The 23,104-nt window shown below is 40.7% G+C and overlaps 2 protein-coding genes across 3 annotated transcripts in view; one reads left to right on the plus strand and one right to left on the minus strand.

The window, feature by feature from the left end:
- Positions 1-494: 494 nt before the first annotated feature.
- mep1bb (meprin A subunit beta b) lies at positions 495-10,844 on the plus strand. Of its 2 annotated transcripts, XM_054740811.2 has the most exons (16): positions 495-625; positions 715-733; positions 815-865; positions 953-996; positions 1,085-1,163; positions 1,276-1,381; positions 3,576-3,679; positions 3,944-4,061; positions 4,194-4,372; positions 6,748-6,966; positions 7,077-7,229; positions 8,767-8,982; positions 9,069-9,536; positions 9,633-9,812; positions 9,969-10,110; positions 10,400-10,844. In XM_054740811.2, the coding sequence occupies exons 1-16, from the start codon at positions 551-553 to the stop codon at positions 10,617-10,619; spliced, it is 2,373 nt and encodes a 790-aa protein (XP_054596786.2). In that variant the 5' UTR covers positions 495-550; the 3' UTR covers positions 10,620-10,844. The 2 variants fall into 2 exon arrangements, with proteins under 2 accessions (XP_054596786.2, XP_015812290.3); XM_015956804.3 differs by lacking the exons at positions 1,276-1,381; positions 3,576-3,679.
- Positions 10,845-11,772: 928 nt separating this feature from the next.
- phlpp1 (PH domain and leucine rich repeat protein phosphatase 1) overlaps positions 11,773-23,104 on the minus strand; it is a 67,192-nt gene continuing 55,860 nt past the window's right edge. Inside the window, exons 5-17 of the mRNA XM_015956803.3 lie at positions 21,301-21,447; positions 20,118-20,345; positions 19,313-19,515; positions 18,936-18,996; positions 16,874-16,969; positions 16,207-16,362; positions 15,790-15,990; positions 15,492-15,654; positions 15,291-15,421; positions 15,065-15,178; positions 14,742-14,936; positions 13,417-13,645; positions 11,773-13,315 (exon numbers count right to left, since the gene is read on the minus strand). Coding sequence (XP_015812289.3) covers positions 12,002-13,315; positions 13,417-13,645; positions 14,742-14,936; positions 15,065-15,178; positions 15,291-15,421; positions 15,492-15,654; positions 15,790-15,990; positions 16,207-16,362; positions 16,874-16,969; positions 18,936-18,996; positions 19,313-19,515; positions 20,118-20,345; positions 21,301-21,447 — 3,238 coding nt within the window. The 3' untranslated portion in view covers positions 11,773-12,001. The remainder of the gene's footprint in view (positions 13,316-13,416; positions 13,646-14,741; positions 14,937-15,064; positions 15,179-15,290; positions 15,422-15,491; positions 15,655-15,789; positions 15,991-16,206; positions 16,363-16,873; positions 16,970-18,935; positions 18,997-19,312; positions 19,516-20,117; positions 20,346-21,300; positions 21,448-23,104) is intronic.

Genomic DNA, 23,104 nt, shown 5'->3' on the forward strand with positions numbered 1-23,104 from the left:
AACAGATTAAAATAAGGCCATGCCATATTTTAACGACACGCAGAACATTTTTTAGAGACAAATGTGAACTGTTAAAAATGTCTTGTGATCATGTTTCAGCAGATGTTTCATTGGTCATTGCCTCAAGATTTTTGTACTATTCTACTTTATTCTGTTCAATTTTTACCTGTTTTTAATATTTAAGGAGGCTGGATTTTAATATAAAACTTGTCATTCATTTTAAGAAAAGTCCTACTTTAAATTGGAACAATTAAATTTTTAAAAAAATCGGCTTTTTCTATTAACATTTGTGTGGTTCTACTAATGCAAAACAGCTATGATATTTTAAAAAAATACAACAAACCAAAGCCCAGGACTCATAATTACCCTGATCTTTGAGAAGATTACACATTCAGATGGTTTCGTGTGTCCCAAGGTGTATTGTTGGCACATATGAGGGATTAAGGTTGCTGTATAACTCAAAACCTTTATGACTCTGTCAGTTATTGACTCGAGAACAAGTGTACCTTATTACCAAGTTGCACCCATCTGCATCTACAGGCATTAGATCATGGCAGGGACAAAACCTACAGGTGTTCTTTTTCTTCACATCATGTCCCTTCTGTGTATAACTACCCTTTGCTTGGTAAGAAAGTGGTTTATTTTGACTACGATTGTGATAATTATCAACTTGATGTGTTTGCTAATCGATAACTTCCATTTGACATTGTTTAGCCAACTCCAAGGATTTTTGGTAAGTGATTTTTTTAGTGAGTGTCACTCTTTAAGTGACTTTCCAAGTTTATTTACGCTCACCGGTTTATGCCGTTCACAGACTTTGATGTAGACGGTGGACGGGACCTTGACATTTTTGACATCAATGAAGGTTTTGTAGAAAGACCTTTGCTTCACATATCCTGAATTTGATAGTTATATTTTAAACCAGTTCCCTTTGTGGTCTTTGTCCCCACAGAGGCAGGGCTGAATCTGGTAGAGGGGGACATTGTGATTGATGAGGTAACTGGTTTCTACTAATTTTGATTTTCATGCACACTACATAATTTTTTGACATTTTTTTAATGATTGCATTTGATTGCCTCTGCAGAAGCTATCTCGTAATTCCATCATTGGTGAGGAGTACCTGTGGACAAAAACAATTCCTTACTACATGGAAGATGACTTAGGTAAGAAGAGCTGTTAGAAAATTTGCAAGTTATCAAGTCGTCATTTATAAATGTAAACCAACTATTCTATTGATACAAAATGGTAATTAATAAATGACTTGTATTTGTATAGCACCTTCTAGGTTCTACAACCCCCAAGGCACTTTACAACACATCCAGTCATTCACCCAGGCACACACTCAATCACATGCTGGTGGTGATGAGCTACAATGTTCATGGTAATCCAAAAGGGTTCAAATGAAGGAAACTGGACTTCTTTGGTTTCTTGAAGACATTTTGCTACTCATCCAAGGAGCTTTGTTCAATTCTGACTGGAGTATGGGAGAGTCAAACTTATAAGCGGTAACAGTATACTGTTGTTTAACGAGGAGAAACTACTCAGATCAACCATGACATCAGATCAACCATTTATTCCTCCATGTCAACCAACACAACCAGACAACAGCTACAGTCTCACAGCAACAATCTGGCTAGAATGCTAGCTTTCACTCTGGTTAGTGCTAAAACACTGGAGGACATAGTAAAGACCTTAAACTGGACAACCTGCCAACTAACTTCTTCAAAAATGTTTTTAACTGCTCAAAAGCTGATGCACTGAAAATTGTTAACTGTTCCCTAATGTCAGGTATTCTTCCTAAATCAGTGAAAATTGCTGCTGTTAACCCTCTTCTAAAGAAAAATAAATTAGGTCCCTTTTTGATGAATAACTACAGACCAATCTCTAATCTCCGTTTAATTGGGTCAATTATTGAAAAAGCTGTTATGATCCAGCTGAACAACTTTTTAGATAGCTTCCAGTCAGGCTTTAGACATCACTGCAGCACCGAGACTGCACTTAATCATCTAAATACAGATTCAGGCAAAACATCTGTCCTGATGATGCTCGGTCTCAGTGCAGCTTTTGAAATTGTGGACCACAACATCCTTCTTGAAAGGCTCATAAACTGGGTGGAGCTTTCAGGCACAGTCCATAGTTGGTTCCAATCTTATCTTGAAGACAGGGGTCACGTTGTCTATGTCGGTGATTACATATCAAAGCTGATCACCGTGATATGTGGGGAGCCCCAAGGTTCTATTCTTGGACCACTGCTCTTCAATCTCTACATGCTCCCCCTGGGTCAGGTCATACTTAATAACAACATTGCCTATCATAATTATGCAGATGACACCCAGATCTACTTAGCTCCATCTTCTAGTGACTCTGGTCCTCTAGACTCACTCTGTCAGTATTTGGAGCAAGTCAATGACTGGATGCAGTCAAACATCCTCCAAACATTAATGTAGCGTTATGGATTTATGCTCTTTTATGAAAGAGAAACCATGCTACGTATTAATTCGGAATATTAATTTTAATAAATCAATAACCAAATTTTATATTGTTCAGAAGACTCAAAGGTTGTTTTCATCCATAAACTGCCGATAATATCTGAGTGTCTGTGTTTCAGTTCAATGAGGAAACAAGTTTGAAGGATTAAAAGTTTTAATTCTTCAAATTAAACTAATGATTTTGGAAATAAGGATAGGATGGAGGTTATTGCTCAACGTGGCTCCAGAGGAATAAAGACAAAGGCCTAGGTTAGAAATCTTGGTGTCATAATTGATTCAGACCTGAGCTTCACTGGTCACATTAAAGCTATAATTAGATCAGCATTTTATCATCTTCATCAAATAGCAAGACTCAGGGGTCTCATGTCCAGACAAGACCTAGAGAAACTCATTCATGTGGTCATCTCCAACAGGCTGGACTATTGCAATGATCTTTTGGCTGGTCTTCCCAAAAAAGCTGTGAAGCAACTGCAGCTTATTCAGAATGTTGCTGCTATAGTCTTAACAAGAACCAAGAGAACCGAGCACATGACTCCTGTTCTTAAATCTCTACACTGGTTACCAGTAAACAACTGAATCAATTTTAAAGTTTTTCTACTAGTTTATAAATCACTTAATGTCATGGGGCAAGAATACTTGTCAGATCTCCTTCAAGTATATACGCCCAGCAGGGTTCTGAGATCTTTAGGAAGCAGTCAGCTGGTAGAACCCCGGGTCAGAACCAAACAGGGTGAAGATGTTTTTAGTTATTATGCTGCACACAGATGGAGTCAGCTTCATGGCCTCAAATGTGCCCCAACTCTAGAAACTTTTAAATCAAAATTGAAAACCTTCATGTTTTCATCCTTTGAATAAATGTCTCTTATGCTGCACATTCTGTACTGTATTTGCTCACCCTTTAACTTGAACTTTGTTTCTTTTTACAAATTTAACTGTTTTTCTGTCATGTTGATCTTAATGTTCTTGCTATTCTTGCTAATGGAAACGTATGACATAGATAGCTTCCTTTACTCCTCTCTCAAACCATGTATCTTCTCTGACCAGAATGTGTACTTTGTCATCTTCAAAAGTGTGTCCCTTGTTCAGTTGCCTTCATTTGAACCCTTTTGGAGCTACAATGTGGCAACAGCTGCTCTGGGGTACACTGGCTCAGGTGAAGCTCCCTGACAACCACCAGCAGGAAAGGTGGAGTAAGTGTCTTGCCCAAGGGCAAAACAACTGTAACAGACTGAGCAGGACTTGATCCAACAACCTTTTGGTTATGAGATGAGAACTTAACTACTTTACCACCATTGCCGCCCTTTAAAATCAGCAAGGCACCTCCAGGAGCATGGTGTTTCATGTTAGATTGAGCAGAAATTGGAAACCAAATTGAAGCCATTTTCTGAACTTAGACTTGGATTTTTTCCACATTTTCTTTAACACATTTGTTTTTGTGTGTAATTTTCCTGTAGAGATAAACGCAAAGGGTGTGATTCTAAAAGCCTTTGAACAGTACCGCCTCAAGACTTGCATTGACTTCAAGCCATGGAACGGGGAAGAAAACTACATCTCTATCTTTAAAGGCGATGGGTAAGGCAAGAAGACCTTTTTATTTGCAGAGCTGTTTAAATTTTACAAATCCTGCACACAAAGAAAATGGCTGAGATAAGTCGGAGCAGATGCTGTTTGATGGTCATAGAAGCATTGTTTTTCTTCCCAAAGCTGTTTCTCTTCTGTTGGCAATCGGCGAGTTGGGAAGCAGAGACTGTCAATAGGAACAAACTGTGACCGCATTGCCACCATAGAACATGAGTTCCTACATGCTCTGGGCTTCTGGCACGAGCAGTCCAGATCAGACCGTGATGATTATGTCCAAATCATGTGGGATCGCATCTTAAGTGGTATGAACAAATAATGATTTATTGCTTTTTTGAGTTTGTGTGTTGTGATTCAAAATTTTTAAGTGACTGAGAAGAACAACCCTCAAGAACAGCAACACAAGTCTATGCAACATGAAAAATGAGATGTTACAATTGAATACAATGAAACACAATGCAATAACCTGCTGTAGGAATACAATAATATGAAGTATGAAATGATAGGGACAGCAGTACTGTAGCTCAGGAGGTAGAGTGGGTTGTCCAGTATTCAGAAGGTTGCAGATGTAAGGGAAATAAGTGGTTCTTACATTTTAATTAATGAGGCGTAAGGCGTGGGATTCCATATTAAATATGAAATCCACCTTACTGTTCAGTGGGTTAGTTAAACCAGAAGATTGGATCTTTTTAATGCAGAGATTATGTAACCGTTATGTATTCACTCAGAGACAACAGAATAGAGAGAGTCAACTTTAAAAGTTACGAATTTTATTACTAACAATTGAACTAGGCTGATTTCAAAACTAAGTGTATAGTGTGACTAAAAATGGATGAGACGATGAATAGATGACGTGTCATGTAAATCAGAACCAGCAAATCCGAAGAAGCGATTAGTTCTGACGGGAACTGAAGATGTTGTTTTGGAATAAGCTTGGGTTAGTTTCAGAACCGCATGAGACACAATCAACCTGGTCTACCTGCCTTGTGGAAGTCCTCTGGAAAGATCAGGAATGTCGAGACCCAGCGGACCCTCTCTGGACACCAAGCTGGTAGAAGAAGCCGTGGTTCCGACCAGACCCATCTCGAGTAACCTCGGGCACACAACTCTTTCCTTGGCGTCTGTTCAGACCCGGCCTGGGTCGGTGGAACTTTTATTCTGAAAGGAGCTGATGTTGTCGCTGGTTGTTATAGCAACGGGATTTTCTTAGCTTGTTGTGGCTCTTTCGGTTGAAGAGTTAAAGGTCGGATTGGCCTCTCCGACGCTTGCTCTTGAACGCTTTGAACTGGCGTTAGAGCTGACGTGGCCTAGTTTTATACCTCGGATGTTATGGTTTATTGTCGAATGAAAATTACCAAACACCGTCAGAAGCACGCCTCCGTCAGATCTGTAAAATTCTGATTGGATTAGTTAAAAAAATGTGTTGTGTCTTTTTAACACTACGTGAAATGAGTCCTGTTGGAACATTTAAAGTTACATTACTTCATTTCTAAAATCATAATAAAATAATTAATATTTTAATTTCACAGGTCGGTCACATCTTATTATTGACTAACACTTTGATGGATTAGCTTTATTAAAATAGAGTTCTTTGATTAATTAAAAGAAAAGAGTTCATTCTACTTTCTTCTGTCTTCATTGCTGGAACGCAAACAGTTTAGAAGTGAATCTGTGTGTGAACTAATTGTGTTGTGAAACGCCTTGGGGGGCTGCAGAACCTTAAGAAGGTGCTATACAAAAACAGGCCATTTACAATATGATATAACACAATATGGTATAGTATGAGACAGAGGTGCCAAAAGCATTTACATGCATTCCTAAAGTAGATGTGCAGATACTAGTGTACTTCTATAAAAGTAGAAGTATATATATATATATATATATATATATATATATATATATATATATATATTCAAGTTTTTTTACTTGAGTAAAAGTTTAAAAAAGACTGATTTAAAACATACTGAAAGTATAAAATTAAAGTAATGTAAGTTAATAAATGAGAGAAAAAAAAGCCATAAAGGACATAGACACAAGCCGTACCACAACACTAAAATGCTTCCCCAGAAAAAAGTTATTACCAAAGATCAAAATTACTATAATGTAAATAAAAATGTTAAGATACGATATGATACAGTACAATACGATAGAATATGATACGATACGATGCAATACAATACAATATGATACAGTACGATACGATATGATACAGTACAATACGATACGATATGATACAGTACAATGCGATGCGATACGGTACGATACAATATGATACGGTATGATAGGGTTACATTACGATACAATACATCACCATGAGATTAAGGTGTAATACTATATAAAACAAGATCATTTCTTCTTCAATACATTTTGTACTGCACGTGTTACAGTATAAGCAGGTGGATGAGCTGTTTCCTTGGCACCAAAATCCAAACAAGATAAGCCACTGAATATCTTATCAGTGCATCAAATATTAACCATTGCTCTTCTTTCTGCAAATGAATTTGATTGTTTTTAAGCATTCATTAAAAGCACAGTCTGCTGTGTTTCATAAGCAATATTTTATCTAAATTTATACCATCTGTGGCCCAACAAACTTTGTAGAAATTCTTGAAAAACCTGTTTGTAAACCATAAAATAACACTCATACTAAAGTAGTTTTCATTGACTGTTTAACGAGCAGGCAAGGAGCACAACTTTAACACCTACAATGACACCACCTCCAGCTCTCTGGGCGTGCCCTATGACTACGGCTCCATGATGCACTACAGTAAAACTGCTTTTCGTAACGGCACTGAGCCCACCATCGTCACCAAGATCCCTGCTTTTAGTGATGTCATTGGTCAACGTATGGAGTTCAGTGACAGTGACCTGCTCAAGCTGAGCCGCCTCTATAACTGCAGTAAGTTATCATTTCTTTGTTAGATGAAAAATAAATAACACAATGCGTAATTCATTATTTTATTGCAGTTCTAAGTACTCCTAAAACTTTGTTTGTTAAATGTGTTGTAGCTCAAGGATCCACCTTTCTGGACTCCTGTGATTTTGAACGTGAAAACATCTGTGGGATGATCCAGGGACCAGGAGATCAGGCTGACTGGGTCAGGGTCTCTAAAGCTACTGGAGGGCCGGATACCGACTACTCCAACATGGGGAAATGCACAGGTGAGAAACAGTGGCGCCCTCAGATAAAATTTCATGGGGGGCCCAGAAAGGGCTAGTGAAATTTTTGGGGTGGCACACCAATGTGGTCCTTGTGGATCCTTTAGGAGCAATTAGCATGCAGTGAGGTTTTTTTCTTTTTCATAAAAACAACAAGATGCATAAAACTCATTTACAAATTAGAAAAACACAACGTTTTCAGGAAACAAAGACCAGATTTCAGTTCTTTTAATTATTGTTTCAAAATGTATTTTTTAAATATTTTAGAACATTTTTCTTCACCCATTTTAGTCTTAACAAAACCATCCAGAAAAGCTATTGATTCATATTCATATTCATATTCATATTATTATTATTTGAAAATGCTAAGCTTCAGCGATATTTAAACTATACTTTCCTTGCTTAATAATTTTAAATATGTTTATTAGCTTTTACATTAATGTGTTGATTAAAGTAAATGAATGTATGTTTTGTGTGAACATGAATGTGATTTATTAAAGTGGGGTGGGGGGCAGTAGGGTGGCCTTGGCCCCCCCTTTGGCCATCCCTGGTGAGAAGTATTTCAGAGGGAAATGACACAAGTTTCAAGACACCTCTATGATTTAAATTCATATGTCTTATTCCAGATTAATGCCCACGTCTGTCTGATATAAAATTCTTTACATTGTTCACGTTTTTGTGTAGAATGCAAGCAAAAAGTCATTGACATTTAACAGCAATTCTTATGGAAACATTCAGAAACAGACTTGTTTGCTAAGTGTGTGAAATCAATTGATTTGGTTCTGGCTGTTGGTAGCTCTCAAGGACATCCATGAGCAATAAATAAATAAATAAATAAAATAAAAAATATATATATGTATATGTGTGTGTATATATCTATATATCTATATATATATTATATATCTATATATCTATATATATGTGTGTGTGTGTATATATATATATTTATGTATATATATATATATATATATATATATATATATATATATATATATATATTTTTTTTTTTTTTTTTTTTTCGTTTTACCGCATTTGCCAACCTGTATTCCAAGAAGGGCATTCTTTTCTTATTACTTTTCAGCTGAACTTCAGGGAACTGCTATGTTGTGGTGTTAAAAGTATGCATAGTTTCAAAACCTGGAGTTCGAACACAGAGAATCTTTTTTCAGAACTGACTGACTGAAATGCAAAATGTTTATTTATTTATTTATTTGTACATAAAACATTACATTGGAAGGCATTTATTAAGAACCTTCTCATTGAAAAAAACCGCAGTCTTGCTCGCTGCTATCATTGACAAAATCAGCTGACTGTGTCCAGCAGACTAGGCCCTTTTGTGGAGGCTGTGTAGAAGAAAGAACCCATGACTAAGTGTGACAGAAAACAAGTGACAGAAGGTGCTGCAACAATGTGTAGAATATGAATTTCTTTTATTTTAAGCTGACAAACAAGTGGTTTTATTTCAACATGTCTTAAAATGTTAATACAGCCTTAAAGTTTAAGTGTTGCTATTATTAATCAATGGCATTCATCTGTTTAGGCTCAGGGTACTTCATGCACTTCAACGCTGGTGCAGCCAACACCGGAGACACAGCAATGCTGGAGAGCAGGATCCTTTATCCCAAAAGAGGTTACCAGTGTCTGCAGTTCTTCTACTATAACAGCGCTGGTCCCACTGACACCCTGAAGATCTTTGTCAGAGAGTATAACAGAACCAATCCCAGTGGAACGCTACGCTTTATAAAGACCATAGATGGTGACTACAACAAAGTCTTAATGTTGCTGGAGTTTTGTTTGCAGGATTTTGCTAAATTCTGTGACTTCGCCTACATTCTGTAACAGGATCTCCTCAGCAGATGTGGCAGCTGCACCATGTGAGTCTGGATGTAAAAACAAAATTCCGTGTAGTCTTTCAAGGGACCAAGGTGAGCTCTGGATCTGCAGCAGGAGGACTTTCCCTAGATGACATCAACCTTTCTGAAACCACCTGCCCAGAGTTTATCTGGAGGGTGAAAAACTTCACGAATCTTTTGGAAAACACCCCAACAAACAGATTTCTATTTAGTCCTCCATTTACCTCGAAGGAGGGTTACAGCTTCCAGATGCAGCTTTACCCAAATGGTAAGGGCAATCTTACCGGGGAACTGGCTGTCTTCGCTCATCTGGTGGCTCATGAAGGGGACGCAGGACAGATATGGCCATGTCCTTGGAAACAGATAACCATGATGCTGATGGACCAACATCCACATATTCAAAAACGCATGTCCAATCAGCGCAGTGTCACAACTGACCCCACCATGAAGGCAACAGGTGCATCTACTTACAAAGATGAGATTAAAAATAATAAACGGACATACATTTTATGTAAATTATGTTTATGCAGTCATAAAACATTCTTTTGAACAGATTCGGACCAGTTTTTCTGGGATGATCCTCGCAAGGTTGGTGTTGAGGTGACGGATCCAGATGGATCCAAATACTTCCGGGGGCCAGGCTCTGGTACTACAGTCTATCTGACCCATCTCAGAGCCAAAAGCAGGGATTTCATCAAGGGAGGAGATGCCATCTTTCTTCTCACCATGGAAGGTAACCTCACCAGACAACCTTGAGATTTTCTGCATCTATTTGCTTGAAAAGCTAAACATTTTTTCATGTTTGCCATCATAGCAACACAGTAGTTTTGCATTAAATTCAATCGGCTCCTAGTTGGCTGCATATAACTGCTCACATCTGTTCCCCAAGACGTGTCCCACCTGACCATGACCCAGCCTCTGCCGTCCACGACTTCAGAACCTGCAACCACAAATCCTTCAAACATCTGCTTCAACGTTGAGTGTGAAAATGGTGGAGTCTGTGTTGCAGATGAAGGCAAACCTGCTTGCAGGTGAGCGGTTTTTCACTAAAGTGAAATGGAAACAATAAATCCATATATATTTCTGAAAGCTGGTGATTTATGATGAAATCATCAAAAAAGATCCTAAATTTGGAAAACAATCCAACTTAAAGCAGCAATAAATATGTTTTCTTTCGTAAACAACCCTGCCACCACCTGCTACCACTGCCCTAAAGTTGAAGTGGTAGCAGCCGGCTTTATTATAGTTCATCAGCAAACATTTTTTTAATGTATAAAACCTGTCCACTTTTTCACTTGTTCTGATTTTTCTGCATTCCAGGTGTGTGGTTGGTGGTGACTGGTGGTACTACGGGGACAGATGTCAGCACAAAGGCTCCACCCAGGATAAAACCACTCTTGCACTTGCCTCCTCCCTGTCTGTACTGGGAGTAATGCTGGTGATTCTAGCAGTCAGCATCATCTGCGTGAAGAAGAAGTTCAAGAAACGAGCCACAGGTGGCGAATTAGTTATGTGGAATGTGCAGAATATTAAATTCTGAATAGAACTTACACTTTTTTGTGTGAAAAGAGGAAGATGTCAGAATTATAAACTGAATTCAACAATGTTAGGGTGCCACCTGCTGGCCAGTTTGTGTAAAAACAAAGAATTGAACCTTGTTAGATAAAATTGCTAAAAAAAAAAAAAAATATTCTTTTTAAAAACACAAATGAGTCCCAGCCACTTCAATTAAAATTCACAAATTTTAAATTTATTATACCAAAGACAGGAACATCTGTTTCTTTTCTATGTGGATATATTTGTTTGTATTACTCAACTAGACACAGTCATGCCGGTGATAACAGCTACTGTAGGAGGGAGGTGTGAATGATAGCCTGCGAGCATACATGGCTGTGTGTGTGTGTGTGTGTGCATGCAAATATCTTGTAGTGTTAAATAGATACAGTGATGACTACAGAACATCACAGTTGAACAAAGTGAAACAAACCATTGAAACCCAGTACAGAAATATTGTACGGAATGTTGGTTTCTATCCTGCAATTCCTCATTTACATGCGCGTGTGTGTGTGTGTGTGTGTGTGTGTGTGTGTGTGTGTTTTGGTGGGCCTACACTGTAAGATAAAAGGTGGGGGGATGACGCCTCCATGACAGCAAATGATACATCCTCCCAACCACTAAAACTTTCACCGACATACAGGTTTGCAGTTCCTTTAAAATCATCAGTATACAACATTTCTCTTATTTACAATCATTGAAAAAGGAAAGAATCAACATTTCTCTCAGAGAAGATTAGTATAAGTGACTGAGTCACCATAAAAAGTATGCAACTCCTAGGAGTTAGTATTGAAAATTTCTACAAAAAATTTCTAGATCATTTTACGGGCAAGAGCCATGATTTACTGAAGAAACACAGTATTTGAAGTGCCCTATCTACATTGGTTAGGTGTGGTATTAATGGTGTAAGCTTCACCATCGCTCACTGATAATAAAAAGATAGTTCTCTTCTTCCAAAAGCCTCCTTTAGCAACTTTGCTGCTTTCACATTTAAAAGATATGATTTACAAAACAACAAAACCATGAATTCGTTACCCATGTTAGAAATTGTGGCAAGCTAATGCTATTGCAAATAGACTAGTGTTGATTAAATACTCAGCTGGTCGTCTACTGTAAAAATAAAGTTCCAGTCTTTGTGAAGGTCATGACCACTGACAGTAAAGATCTGTGTGGATTTGTTAATGTTGAGATTCATTAAAGGGCTTGTTTGCTTGTTTCACTTGGAGTGCATGGTTCTTCAAAGACTAGGCTGTTTGGAGCCTGTTGAGATGAAGCTGGGTGAAACTAGTTCATGTGCATTTTTCAGCCTCTTGAGGAAACCCACTTGTTTGTGTTTATAACTAGGATGGGTTGGTTTACAGGAGATGTTCAGAGAGGCGTGCCGTAGTAGTCGGTGGGTTGATCCGTCCCACTTGGCTTCTGCTGTTTCTGCTGATGTTGCTTCATGATCTCCTTCACCTCCTCTTCCAGCTCAGGTGGTATGATGAACTGGTCGTCTGGGTCGGGTTGGGCCGGCGCGGTGAAGTAACCTCCAGATTTCTTGGAGGGGGCATCGGCTGCCACCTCAATAAGGTTATGACTCTTTTCCTGACGCGCCACAGAACCATTTACCCTCTTCTTGCCTGCCAAATTCCCACCATCGCTGCCTCCTGCTCCAACACCTTGCCATGACTCATCTCTCTCAGACCCATTCTCAGCCTCCACCTGGTTGATTTTGCACCCTTCCTCTAAGGACTCTGGGGTGCATGGCGGCGGAGGTGGAGGAGGAAGAGAGACCAGGGTGCAGTCCTGATTGGAGGATGTAGGTCCAGATGTTTGGGGGGATGAGGATAAAGATAATTCTGCTCTGAGACAGTGGATGTCTGCCTCCACTTCTACACGACTCCCATTGGAGAAAACACCAGCGATGGGCTCCTCGTCCTCACTATCCAGCCCATTGTCAGACAGGGCGCTGGAGAAAGTGGCGCTGGACAGCTGCCTCTGAAAGGAGCCTGCCAAGCAGGCAGGATGGAGGGTGCAGCAGCTGCGAGAAGATGGCAGCTCTGAGCCTGGGAGCAGATACTGACAGGGTTGGGTGGTGGTTTGGACTTGCTGGTGCTGTAAGGACAGTAAATTAGCCTGTTGGTGCAGGTGGTGGTGGTGTGTCTGCTCCTGCAGCAGCACCAAGGAGCTCTGTGGGGGCTCGTCCGACGAAGCAGTCGAGCCCACCTCGCTGCTCATTTCGCTGGTGCTGATCTCACTGCTGATCTCGCTGCAGGACAACGGCGGGACAACAAGGGAGCCGTCTGAAGGTCGATCCTTCATGGCGGAGGACGATGGAGGAAACTGACCCAAACCGGGGCTTGGGGGAGGCTGGGGAGGCTCAGAACAGCAGCAGGAGCAGCAGTCTTCACTCACGCTCAGCTGGACCACAACAGCGCTCAGGCTGTTGGTGCAGCCGTATCCCTGTGCCAACGTGCAAAGCTTTTTAGCAGCAGCCAGACCATCAGGGACACTCCGAACTGCCTCCACGGCTTCAGTGGGAGATACAGCATCCCACAGGCCACGGCTACCCAGAATGAAGAACTCATCCTGAGGGGTAAGAGTGACTGTCTGCACGTAGGGAGAAGGGATGACAGAGGGGAAAAGGAATGAGTAGCCCATAATCCGTGTTGAATCGGACACTCCATTCACCTTGTTGTCCTAAATGATAAAAAAAAGAGTTTATAAATCAATACTCATTCAAAGTAAATCTAACATTATATGTACATCAAAACATTCTTGTGCCTTTTTAGAATCTGCACCTCAGTAACTATAGCCCTGTGTTGTCTGATCCTCTGGTATTCGTCCTCAAGCCCGATGTTGTGCAGCAGTGACAGAGTCAAGGGTTTTCCATCCCGACACAAGATGGCCTGGCACTTTCCCACGTTAGCAGCTGTGAGTGTGAAGCAGCCACCGGGGTCAGTGGGGTCATGGCGAATGTGACACAGAGCGGCTGAGCCCCCGAGTTTCTGTCCTGCTGTTCCAAGTTTCCTTTAAACAGGAAAAAATGAGAATAACATAAATGAAAAGTCAACTTAAAAGGGGCATTATGGAAGTTTGACAGCCAAAACATGTATAGAAATAATAAATGCCTTCTTCATACATTCTCCTGCAATGCCCTGGTCCTGTAGAATGAGCCCTGGCATTTTTACTGTGATTGCCTGTTTTTCTGTAAAATCACAGAAAAAGAGAGATGCTCGGGTCGAGCAGGCTGCTTCATGCGCGTTCACGCTCAGGCATAGCCCGTAGCTTTAGCAGCAGAGAGTGAGGTAGTGACTTTGTCGCTGTTCCTAACGCCTAGTGACGAACCTAGCTACATTTCTGAGGACCCTTAGCTACTTTTTTCTAGATATTTCCTGCAAATTAGCAATGGAATAGCCATTTTCGCTCCGAACCGTTCTTTGAACGTTGTTTCAGCTGTCATCAAGGATATAAATGTTACAGATACAGAAGATGTCACTGGTGCTTTAGCTCACCTAGTAAAACGTCGGACTCTCGTGCAGAAGGCCCGGGTTTGATTCTGGATGAGATCATCGTTTATTTCTTACATTAATGGTATATTTTTTACAGTAAAATGTCCACATTTTTATTTGAGACTCGCCGAACGGCATTGAATTCACAGATAAAAAAGATGTGGGTTCAACTTTCATTTTGGAACAATTTTTCAAGCAAGGGAAGGGAATGATCTGAGCATTCAGGAGGACTGATCCATCATAAACCTTTGTCGGCTGTGCTGAAGAGAAAGGTACAGAACCATATTATTTATTAATTAGCTGCGCGTTCTCCTGTCCTCTGTCATCCGGGCCACACACACACACACACACACACACACACACACACACACACACACACACACACACACACACACACACACACACACACACACGGGACTGTCTCAGCTGTTATTTTCGTTAAGGAGTGTGCACGTACAGCATGCACGCCTCGTGCACGAGCCTACTATTGAAGCTGCCGTTACGCTTTTGGCCTGAGGGGGCAATCGCGAGCATAAAAATTCAAAACTCAGTAAAGTCCCTTTAAAAAAAATGTTTCCAATCATTGGCCTGCACCTGGTAGATCTATCACATACCTTTGCATCACCAGAAAAGTGTTGGTCATGTATTCCTCTTCGCTTTTTGTCTTGTGTAGCTCTTCAGCCAGCACATCGTTCATCGTACACTGCAAAAGGTAGGGCACTTCCACATTCCTGTCTCCATCGAACACACCGTACAGAGCCTCCCGACTCCCACAGAAGCTGTTCACTGAGAGGGCTGCAACGCAGAGTCTGCAAAGAAAGGCATGCACCAGTCATGTGGCAGTAAAAACATCCTCAGGAGGTTTAGATTAGTGAGGCTTTGGTGGATGGATGTGACGGTGGTTGTTTTCTTTCACCGTTGACTGGTTTTAACTTACTTGTTCTTCACGCCCGAGGCCTCTGTGTAGCCATGACTCCACACAGCAGGCCCACCAGAGGCCTCGTTCGATGAGAAAGTTGGCGGTGGATCAATACGGAAGCAGCGAATGTTACTGGAAGACAGAATAAATGAAAGAGTTCAAAACCACTGTCTTGTGTTAATGCATAAATGCCTACTCCAAAGAGAATCTTTCAACCTGTTAAAAATAAAACAACATTGCATACTTTAATTGCTCGAGGGTTTTGTGGTCCAGATTAAGTCGAGGATTTCCAGTCAGGTCCAGCTCTTGAAGTTTTGGAGGCAGATTCTCTGGTAGAGTGATCTCACTTAGCTCGTTACAGCTCAGATCCACACACTGTCAGCAGAAAACAAGATATCACAGCTGCACAAACCCGAACGATGAGGTGTTGCTGCTGAAGTCTGACCTTCATCTCCATCAGCTGCATGACCTCAGGGAAAACCTCAATGGCGTTGGAGTGAGCATTGAGCGTGTGCATTTTTCGACAATTCATAATGGTGGTGGGAATGGTCTTCAGCATGTTTCCACTCAGGTCCACCTCCTCCAGCTCCTCCAACTTGGCCATTTTACTGAAGGGTTTAAATAAAAATGATGAGCTGAACTGAGATTTTGTCAGATTACTGACATCCTGTAAATAAAACAGCCATTAAAATGCATTAAACATACAAAAAACAATCACAAATGTTTATTAACGAGCTGTTTACCTGGCTGGGAATGTCTGGAGATGATTGTATGCCATGTGCAAAACTCGCAGGTGTGTGTGTCCTGTAAGCATGGGCACACACTTATCTGTGAGCCAGTTGTTTGTCAGGTAGAGTTCCTGCAGGATGCTGTGGCTCTCCTCTGATAAACTGGATGGTGGCAGGTGCTCCAGCTTGTTGGCTGACGCATTTACGCATCGCAGGCTGAACCGACAGAAATAAAATTGAAACATTCGTAGCATGACACATCTATAAGCCCATCATTAAAACTATGTCCTTGCTATCAGTTATCCTGTCCTTTGTTAAAACAAAAACATAATTTCTCTTCATATGTATGCACTTTTCCTGTGGTGGATTTAAAAAACACACAGACAAACACAAATGCATAAATGATCTCTTCCAGCTGGTGATTTCTGCTACCTGTCAGATTTGAGGAACAGGTTGCAGGGAAGTTCTACCAGTTGATTATGCTGTATATCTAAAACCTCCAGCAGAGGGCGCTCCACTCTCTCAGGCAGCTTCTGCAACTGGTTGTGTCCTGCACTGATCTTCCTCAGACTGTTGCTGCAGAACAACCTGCAGCACAAGAATGATACAGACAGCTGGGTCAGCAAGGTAAAGAGCAACACGAACAGATGGAGAACGTTTTCAGATATCTATGGAATAGATAGTTGCTGAAGGATAAAAATGGGGAAAGGGATGGACGATGATGGGGTTTTAGATGTGGAGTGATGAAAATCAAAGACTAGCAGCACCTCTAGTAGAGTCTGTAAGGAAAATTTATCATCTTGACACTTATTGGGTAAAAAAAAATCTCATAGCAATAAGGTATCCAAAATCAGAGGGAGAAAAGCCAAGAGAGCAAGGTTGAGTCAATGCAGAGCACAGGAAAAAATGAGAACAGGTGCATCTGAGGTGACTTTTCTAAAATGTTACGTAAAGAGAAGGAGAATGGGTGACGGATCTGGAGGTTACAGGCTATCCGAGTGATTTACGAGGGGATAGGTAGGATGGCTGACAAAGGGCAGGGAGAATAATGCAGCATTGTTCTGCATTTACATGCACATTTGCTGTGAGGGAGACTCACCTCGCCGGGAGCTCGGTGATGAGGTTGTGGCTCGCGTCCAGCACTTCCAGTTTCTTAGCTTCACACAGCCAGTCTGGCAGCAACTCCATAAAGTTCCTGTAGAGGGGGCAATGATGATGATGATGATAAATTACGTGCATTTTTCAAACTGACAAAGCTAGAATTGAATATGATGAACTGAAATCAAAAGTCTTTTGTATATTATATAAGAATTCATAATGAAAGTAAACAAGATAAAAAAGATTACAATGATTTCTACTTTATATTCCTTTAAAGATGACTGATTTTGGACTCTTAATGGCACTTGGGTTAAGTGGAAAAAACGAATAACTCAGTTGACATCTCTGATTTTAATATTAAAGGGATATTTTGCAACTTTTTCACATTTATAAATAATTTTCTTGAGCCAGTATGAGCTAAAACAGCAGGGGTATTGAATTCCAGCATGTTTTAGTTTTAACTGTTTCAACACACCTGATTTCAATCAGCAGGTAATTAACAGGCCTCTGCAGAGCCTGATGAGCGGCTGCACAGGTGATTCAACCACTGAATCAGGTGTGTTGGAGCAGAGGAACAACTAAAATATGCAGGATACCGGCCCTCCAGGAATCGAATACCCCTGCTTCACGGGGTTAATGAAATGTCACTTAGACCCCCACTGCCATTCGTGGCCATAATATCGCACTTGCAACTTCAGAGTGCTGTTAAACTTGAGCTGGGGCTGCAGTCTGAGGCCCTGTCCACACGTAGCCAGGGATCTGCCAAAACGTAGATATTTTTCTACGTTTTGGCCTGTCATCCACACGAAAACGGAGTTTTTTCACACGAAAACGGATCTTTTTAAAAACTCCGGCCAAAGTGAAGATCTGCGTTTTCTCCGTTTTGGGTGTCTGCGTGTGGACAGACAAAACCGGAGTTTTAAGGTCCGCAGCGTCACTTTCCGCGACAAAAAATGCTGACATCACGTGTGCGACCTGTGTTTACACTAGCCGGCATCATGGAAGCCCTCAAGAGCTGCGTTCTGTCACTACCCGATCCATCAATTGTCCAAGCGCTTTTTGCTGTTTGTTTTTGCAAGCGGAATTACTGCTCCTTGCTGAAGACCACAGACGAAGGACGAGGTTAAGAACGGGGGAAGTACTGCCGCCTACAGGTCTGGCATGTCCTTAACAACGTATTTATCCGGGTACGTGTGGACAGAGTTTGTTTTTAAAACACGGTAGTGTGGATGCAAGTTTTTGGAGGGGCGGATATTCGTTTTTTTAAAAACCCCGGCTACGTGTGGACTAGGCCTGATACCAGCACGTCTCCTACATGTTTTAGAACAGGAACACAGCTGATTTAAAAAACCCACTAGTTGTCACACACACTGATGTGTGTAAAATATGTTTTCCGGATTTGACCCATCTACTGAGGGAGCGGAGAGCTGCAGACACAGCTGTGCTCGGGAACATTTGGTGGTTTAATCCCCCAATCCAACCTCTTAATGCAGACTGTCAAGCAGGGATGCATTGGGTCCCATGGGTATTCCGTATGACCCGACCAGGATTTTAACCCCGTTCTCCCAGTCCCAGGGCGGACATCCATACCAGTTGGCCGCTAAGCTGGTAATTTATTTAATTTAGTGATGAATCACTCCTGTAGACACTAATGAAGGCTGGGGAGACATTACAACTGTTATGTTAGAATAAGGTGTTAAAAAGCACAGCGAGGAGATACGTTTCACTTTTGGATCAGCTAAACGGACACTAGGGGGTGGTACAAGCACACTAAAACAGCCTAGTGTGCCTTTAATAATTTTGAGGCCAGACACTTTTAACCAAAAGGGTGACACGGTTCAATAAAGTGTGTTTTCTTTTCACCACCTTCATCAAAATCTTCCTTTGAATTCAACTTTTCTAAGCATTGGAATAATTTCAAAGCATCACAGACGGTGATGAAAAAAACCACTTTCTTCCTGTTAAAAAGTGAAACAATTTTCCCTGTAAACATTTTTACAGTTCTTAGGTTGGTGCTGTGCTCCATTTATATAACACACAAATACATAGGGGATTGCTCTCACCTCGAGATATCCATGTAACTAAGATTAGAGGGCACAGGGCTGATATCCAGCTGTCGTAACTCTGTGGGGAGAAATCCAAACAAATTAACCTACAGCAAGGACAGCCTAATACAAAGACTAAGTAGATGGAAAATAGAAGAGAGCATTTAAGAACGGATGCGGGCGATGACAAGCTAGAGAGGGATGATTGAGAGAGACAATTAGACAGCAGAGTCGAAGAGAAAAATGGATGTGAGAATAAGACGAGCGTGGCATTTGTGAGGACACGTCCACTGTGTCTCAGGGTTATTGGAGGGAAATCTAATCACGGCCAAGAAACAAGCTGTGCTTATTTTTAAACGATGCAGATGCAATGACACCCTGCGTGAAACACCCACCATTGCAGGAGGCGTAGATGCCTTTAAGCAAGCTGCCTTTGACTTTCAGAGTGGTGATGTGGTTCCTCTCGCAATGTAGAACCTCTAGCCTGGGAAAGACGGAGGCGTCTAGCTCCGTCAGCTGGTTGTCTCTCACATCCAGCTGTGTGACATGCCTCAGCAGGTCAGGCTCATCTGGCACCATGACAGAGATCTTATTCAACCTAACACAGGAGGCAGAGAGGTGGGGGCAGAGGGTTAACCTCCAAATGGACTGGTCAAACATTTCAAACTGGTTTAAATATCTGACCAATCTTCACTTTATTGATGACTTATTAAAATTCTGACAATATCAAATACGGTTTTAGATTGACAAATAGTGACCAAAAGGCATCATGAAGTTTCTTTTCTATTTGTTGGCACTTTTTGATTAGAAAAAATAAATAAACTGCATCATTCCTAAGCAGTTGGGGAAACTATTGGAACCAACTTTCAAACTTTTCAAAGCTAAAAAGTAGGAAAGGCTGAAGGATTAACTGTGAAATAGTGCAAGTCATTCCAGACTGGTGTTTTCCCAGACAGCGGGTAGGCTCCAGAAGGGGCTGCTGCAGGCAAATGATTCCTGATTTCTGTGCTGTTTAACCGCATAGTTGTGTGACTCCTTACCACTGTTTTTGTTTCCAGAATTAGTGAGAAAGTGTGTCAATGAATGCAGTGATGGATAGAAGCATGCCTGGAGGTTTAAGTGCAGTTTGTCCCAGAGACAGAGCTGCTGGTGACTTTTTGATTTTTGACCACTCGTGAGGATATTCCTGCAGTGTCATACCTTAGATCGATGTGTTTCACACGAAGCAGTCTGAAATTCTGCAGGGTGAGTGTTTCCAGGCGGTTTCCAGCCATGCACAGCTTCTCCATGGAGTCCAGTTGCTCAAGCACTTGGGGCACGTGGTTGAACTGGTTGAAAGAAAGGCCCAAGTAACTCAGTCGCTGCAGGGAACCCAGCTCAGAAGGCAGGTCGCTTAAACTGTTTCCGTCCAACAGGAACGTCTGCAAACTACAAAAAAAATAATAAATAAAAATAAAATAAAAAAGGATTCTTCAATATTCTGCTCCCAAAAAATTTCATGCACGTGCAAACTAGATTAACACTTTTTGCAGCTGTTAGTCAGTATACAGAATGCCCAGCAGATGGAAGTAGCAGAGCTGGAGGTCAACCTGGTCACTTCAGGAATTTACTTGCATACCAGATCAGTGCTGCAGATTATCTTCTCATCTTGACCAGTCTCACCTCTACAGACCAGTGTGCTTAGTTTCAAATGAGATGTGAGCATGAAAGGTGAGCATGACACAAACTATCAGCACTGAACTAGTTACTAAAAACCTCAAACAATTCCTAATGTCACAATAAAATAAACAAAAGTGACCAAGTAACACCTACTTTCATTTGTAAAGACTTTTTTAGTTAATTTTGAGGATGAAACAAGAGTTTAGAAGCCATCACTGGGAAACATAAGCTAACAGTGTTCTGGTGCATTTTATGCAACTTTAGTTTAAATGTGTGTTTGTGAATAATAACAGTGGTGCTGTTTTCTTGACAAGGATGCTCCAGGTGTTTTTTTAGTGACACATGTGTTTACATTAAGTAAAGCTACAGTTAGCTAAACTCTCACATGTGGTTATGTAAAACATCTGTCACTACAATTTGGTGAGTTGTTGAGAAGGTTTAGTGGTTTCTCTGAAGCAGGAAAAAGCAAACTCTGGCTCTTGCCAGCAGGAATTTGTGGAAGAGTTGGATAACTAGGTAATAACAGAAAGTGAAAGTTAAACACATGCCCAAAATAAATAAATAAATAAATAAATAAATAAATAAATAAATAAATAAATAAATAAATAAATAAATAAATAAATAAATAAATAAATAAATAAATAAATAAAACGTGAAGCAAGCCCTAAAACCAATCTATAAAATCTCCACTTTCTGTTTTTCGCATCAGATCTCTGTTATTTACTTGGTCATGGCGCCCACAGAACAGGGGACAGAAGCCAGGTAGTTACAGCTAAGGTTGACCTCCGACAGGGTGGAGATGTCGCAGATAGCCAGTGGGAACTGGCCAAGATGGTTGTTGGACAGGTTGAGGCTGCGAAGACGAGAAAACCTGGAGAGAAGGAAAATATGAGGAAGTGATTAATGAGCACATCTTGTAAACATAAACAACTGCATGAAAGTGTAAAATACTCACTAAGATATTCATGGGTTGTGAAGCTAATTGTCAACTGCATTTATTTAGTTTGGTGAAAAAGCCAGTGAAGATTTGGTTGTTGAGAAAACTAAAAGTGCACGTGAGTCTGTTGTTCATTAAAACACCAGGGAACAGTGGTGTTGGGTGCCTTCTGAGGGCATCCTACCAACCTCTCCAAGAGCTGGACGTTCAAGGAGGAAGGAGACAAGGAAGCAAAGTGAGCCGTGCAAATGACTATTTTCTTATTTATCCATATACGCAAGCAACCTGTTATCATCTGACACTTGGAAGGCAGCATGTTGCAGCTTCATGCAGATGCATCCTATGACGTACATACGCACGCACTCACACACGCACGCACGCACGCACACACACACACACACACACACACACTGTATATCATGATGATGGAGACAACTAAGATGTCAAAGATATTGATTAGTGTGGATGAGTAATTCCAACTAATGGCGACTTCTGTCTGCAGCAGGGAAATATCATTTCATTAAATGAACCTCTTTACATTATTAAGCTATGCTCAACCTCTTCTGTCCAACTCCAGATGGTATTCTCTTCTTTTTACTCCCATCTGTGTGCGTTTTACTATCTCAATTTTATAAATCCCATAGACTAACTAGTCATGATCTAAAAGAATTTTTTTGAGTTATATATATATATATATATATATATATATATATATATATATATATATATATATATATATATATATATATATATATATATATATATACATACATACATACATACATACATACATATATACAGTTACTGCAGCGGTATTCTGAGCGGTTCTGGTTTGGTTTGTCTATCCGTGCGCTGTCAGATTCATCTGAAAATTTCCCTGTGAGAACAGAATGAGGATACTGGCTTTCCCTTTCATCAATACGTTTGCTGCATAGAAGAAATGCAGAACCTACATTAGTGAATACAGGCTGCCAGTGTGTGTGTGTGTGTGTGTGTGTGTGCATTTGCTTGCATGTGTATGTGTGTGTGTATGTTTGTGTGTGAGACCTGCTGTGTTAGTTTATTTTTTTCTTCATATTTATTTACATAAAAATTTGCGGGGGAATTAGCCTGCCGGCCCGATAATATAGGCGTGTATACAGGGAAACCCTGAATCTGTTGTTAGCACTCTTGAGTGTATACCACACTTACTACACTTATTACGGTAGTTTGTCTCAGGCATCAGAGCCCGTATGCTTGTTTGCTATGGAGCTAGGATGGGGACAATATTCAATGTAACTTGTACCAAGTTTTGTAACTTGGAACATGTTTCATGACATGTAACTTTGGATTTGTAAGTTGTAACTTTAGTTTTCTAACTTGTAATTCTCAATTTGTACTTGTATTTCTTGTTTTGGCATTTAGACTCAGGGTAAAAACAAGGTTCAGAGTGTGCCCCCTGGTGTGTGGGGGGCCAGAAACATGCTGGGTAAAGCCGAAGGAGTCCATAAGGCTGGAGAAATTCATGGCAAAGTGATCAGAGGGATCATCAACGTGGATGTTAAAGTCACCAACAATCACCAGTCTGGACAGCTTCACAGTGGAGGATAGA

The sequence above is a fragment of the Nothobranchius furzeri genome, chromosome 11, assembly GCF_043380555.1.
Source record: "Nothobranchius furzeri strain GRZ-AD chromosome 11, NfurGRZ-RIMD1, whole genome shotgun sequence".
In the NCBI taxonomy this organism is placed as follows: domain Eukaryota; kingdom Metazoa; phylum Chordata; class Actinopteri; order Cyprinodontiformes; family Nothobranchiidae; genus Nothobranchius; species Nothobranchius furzeri.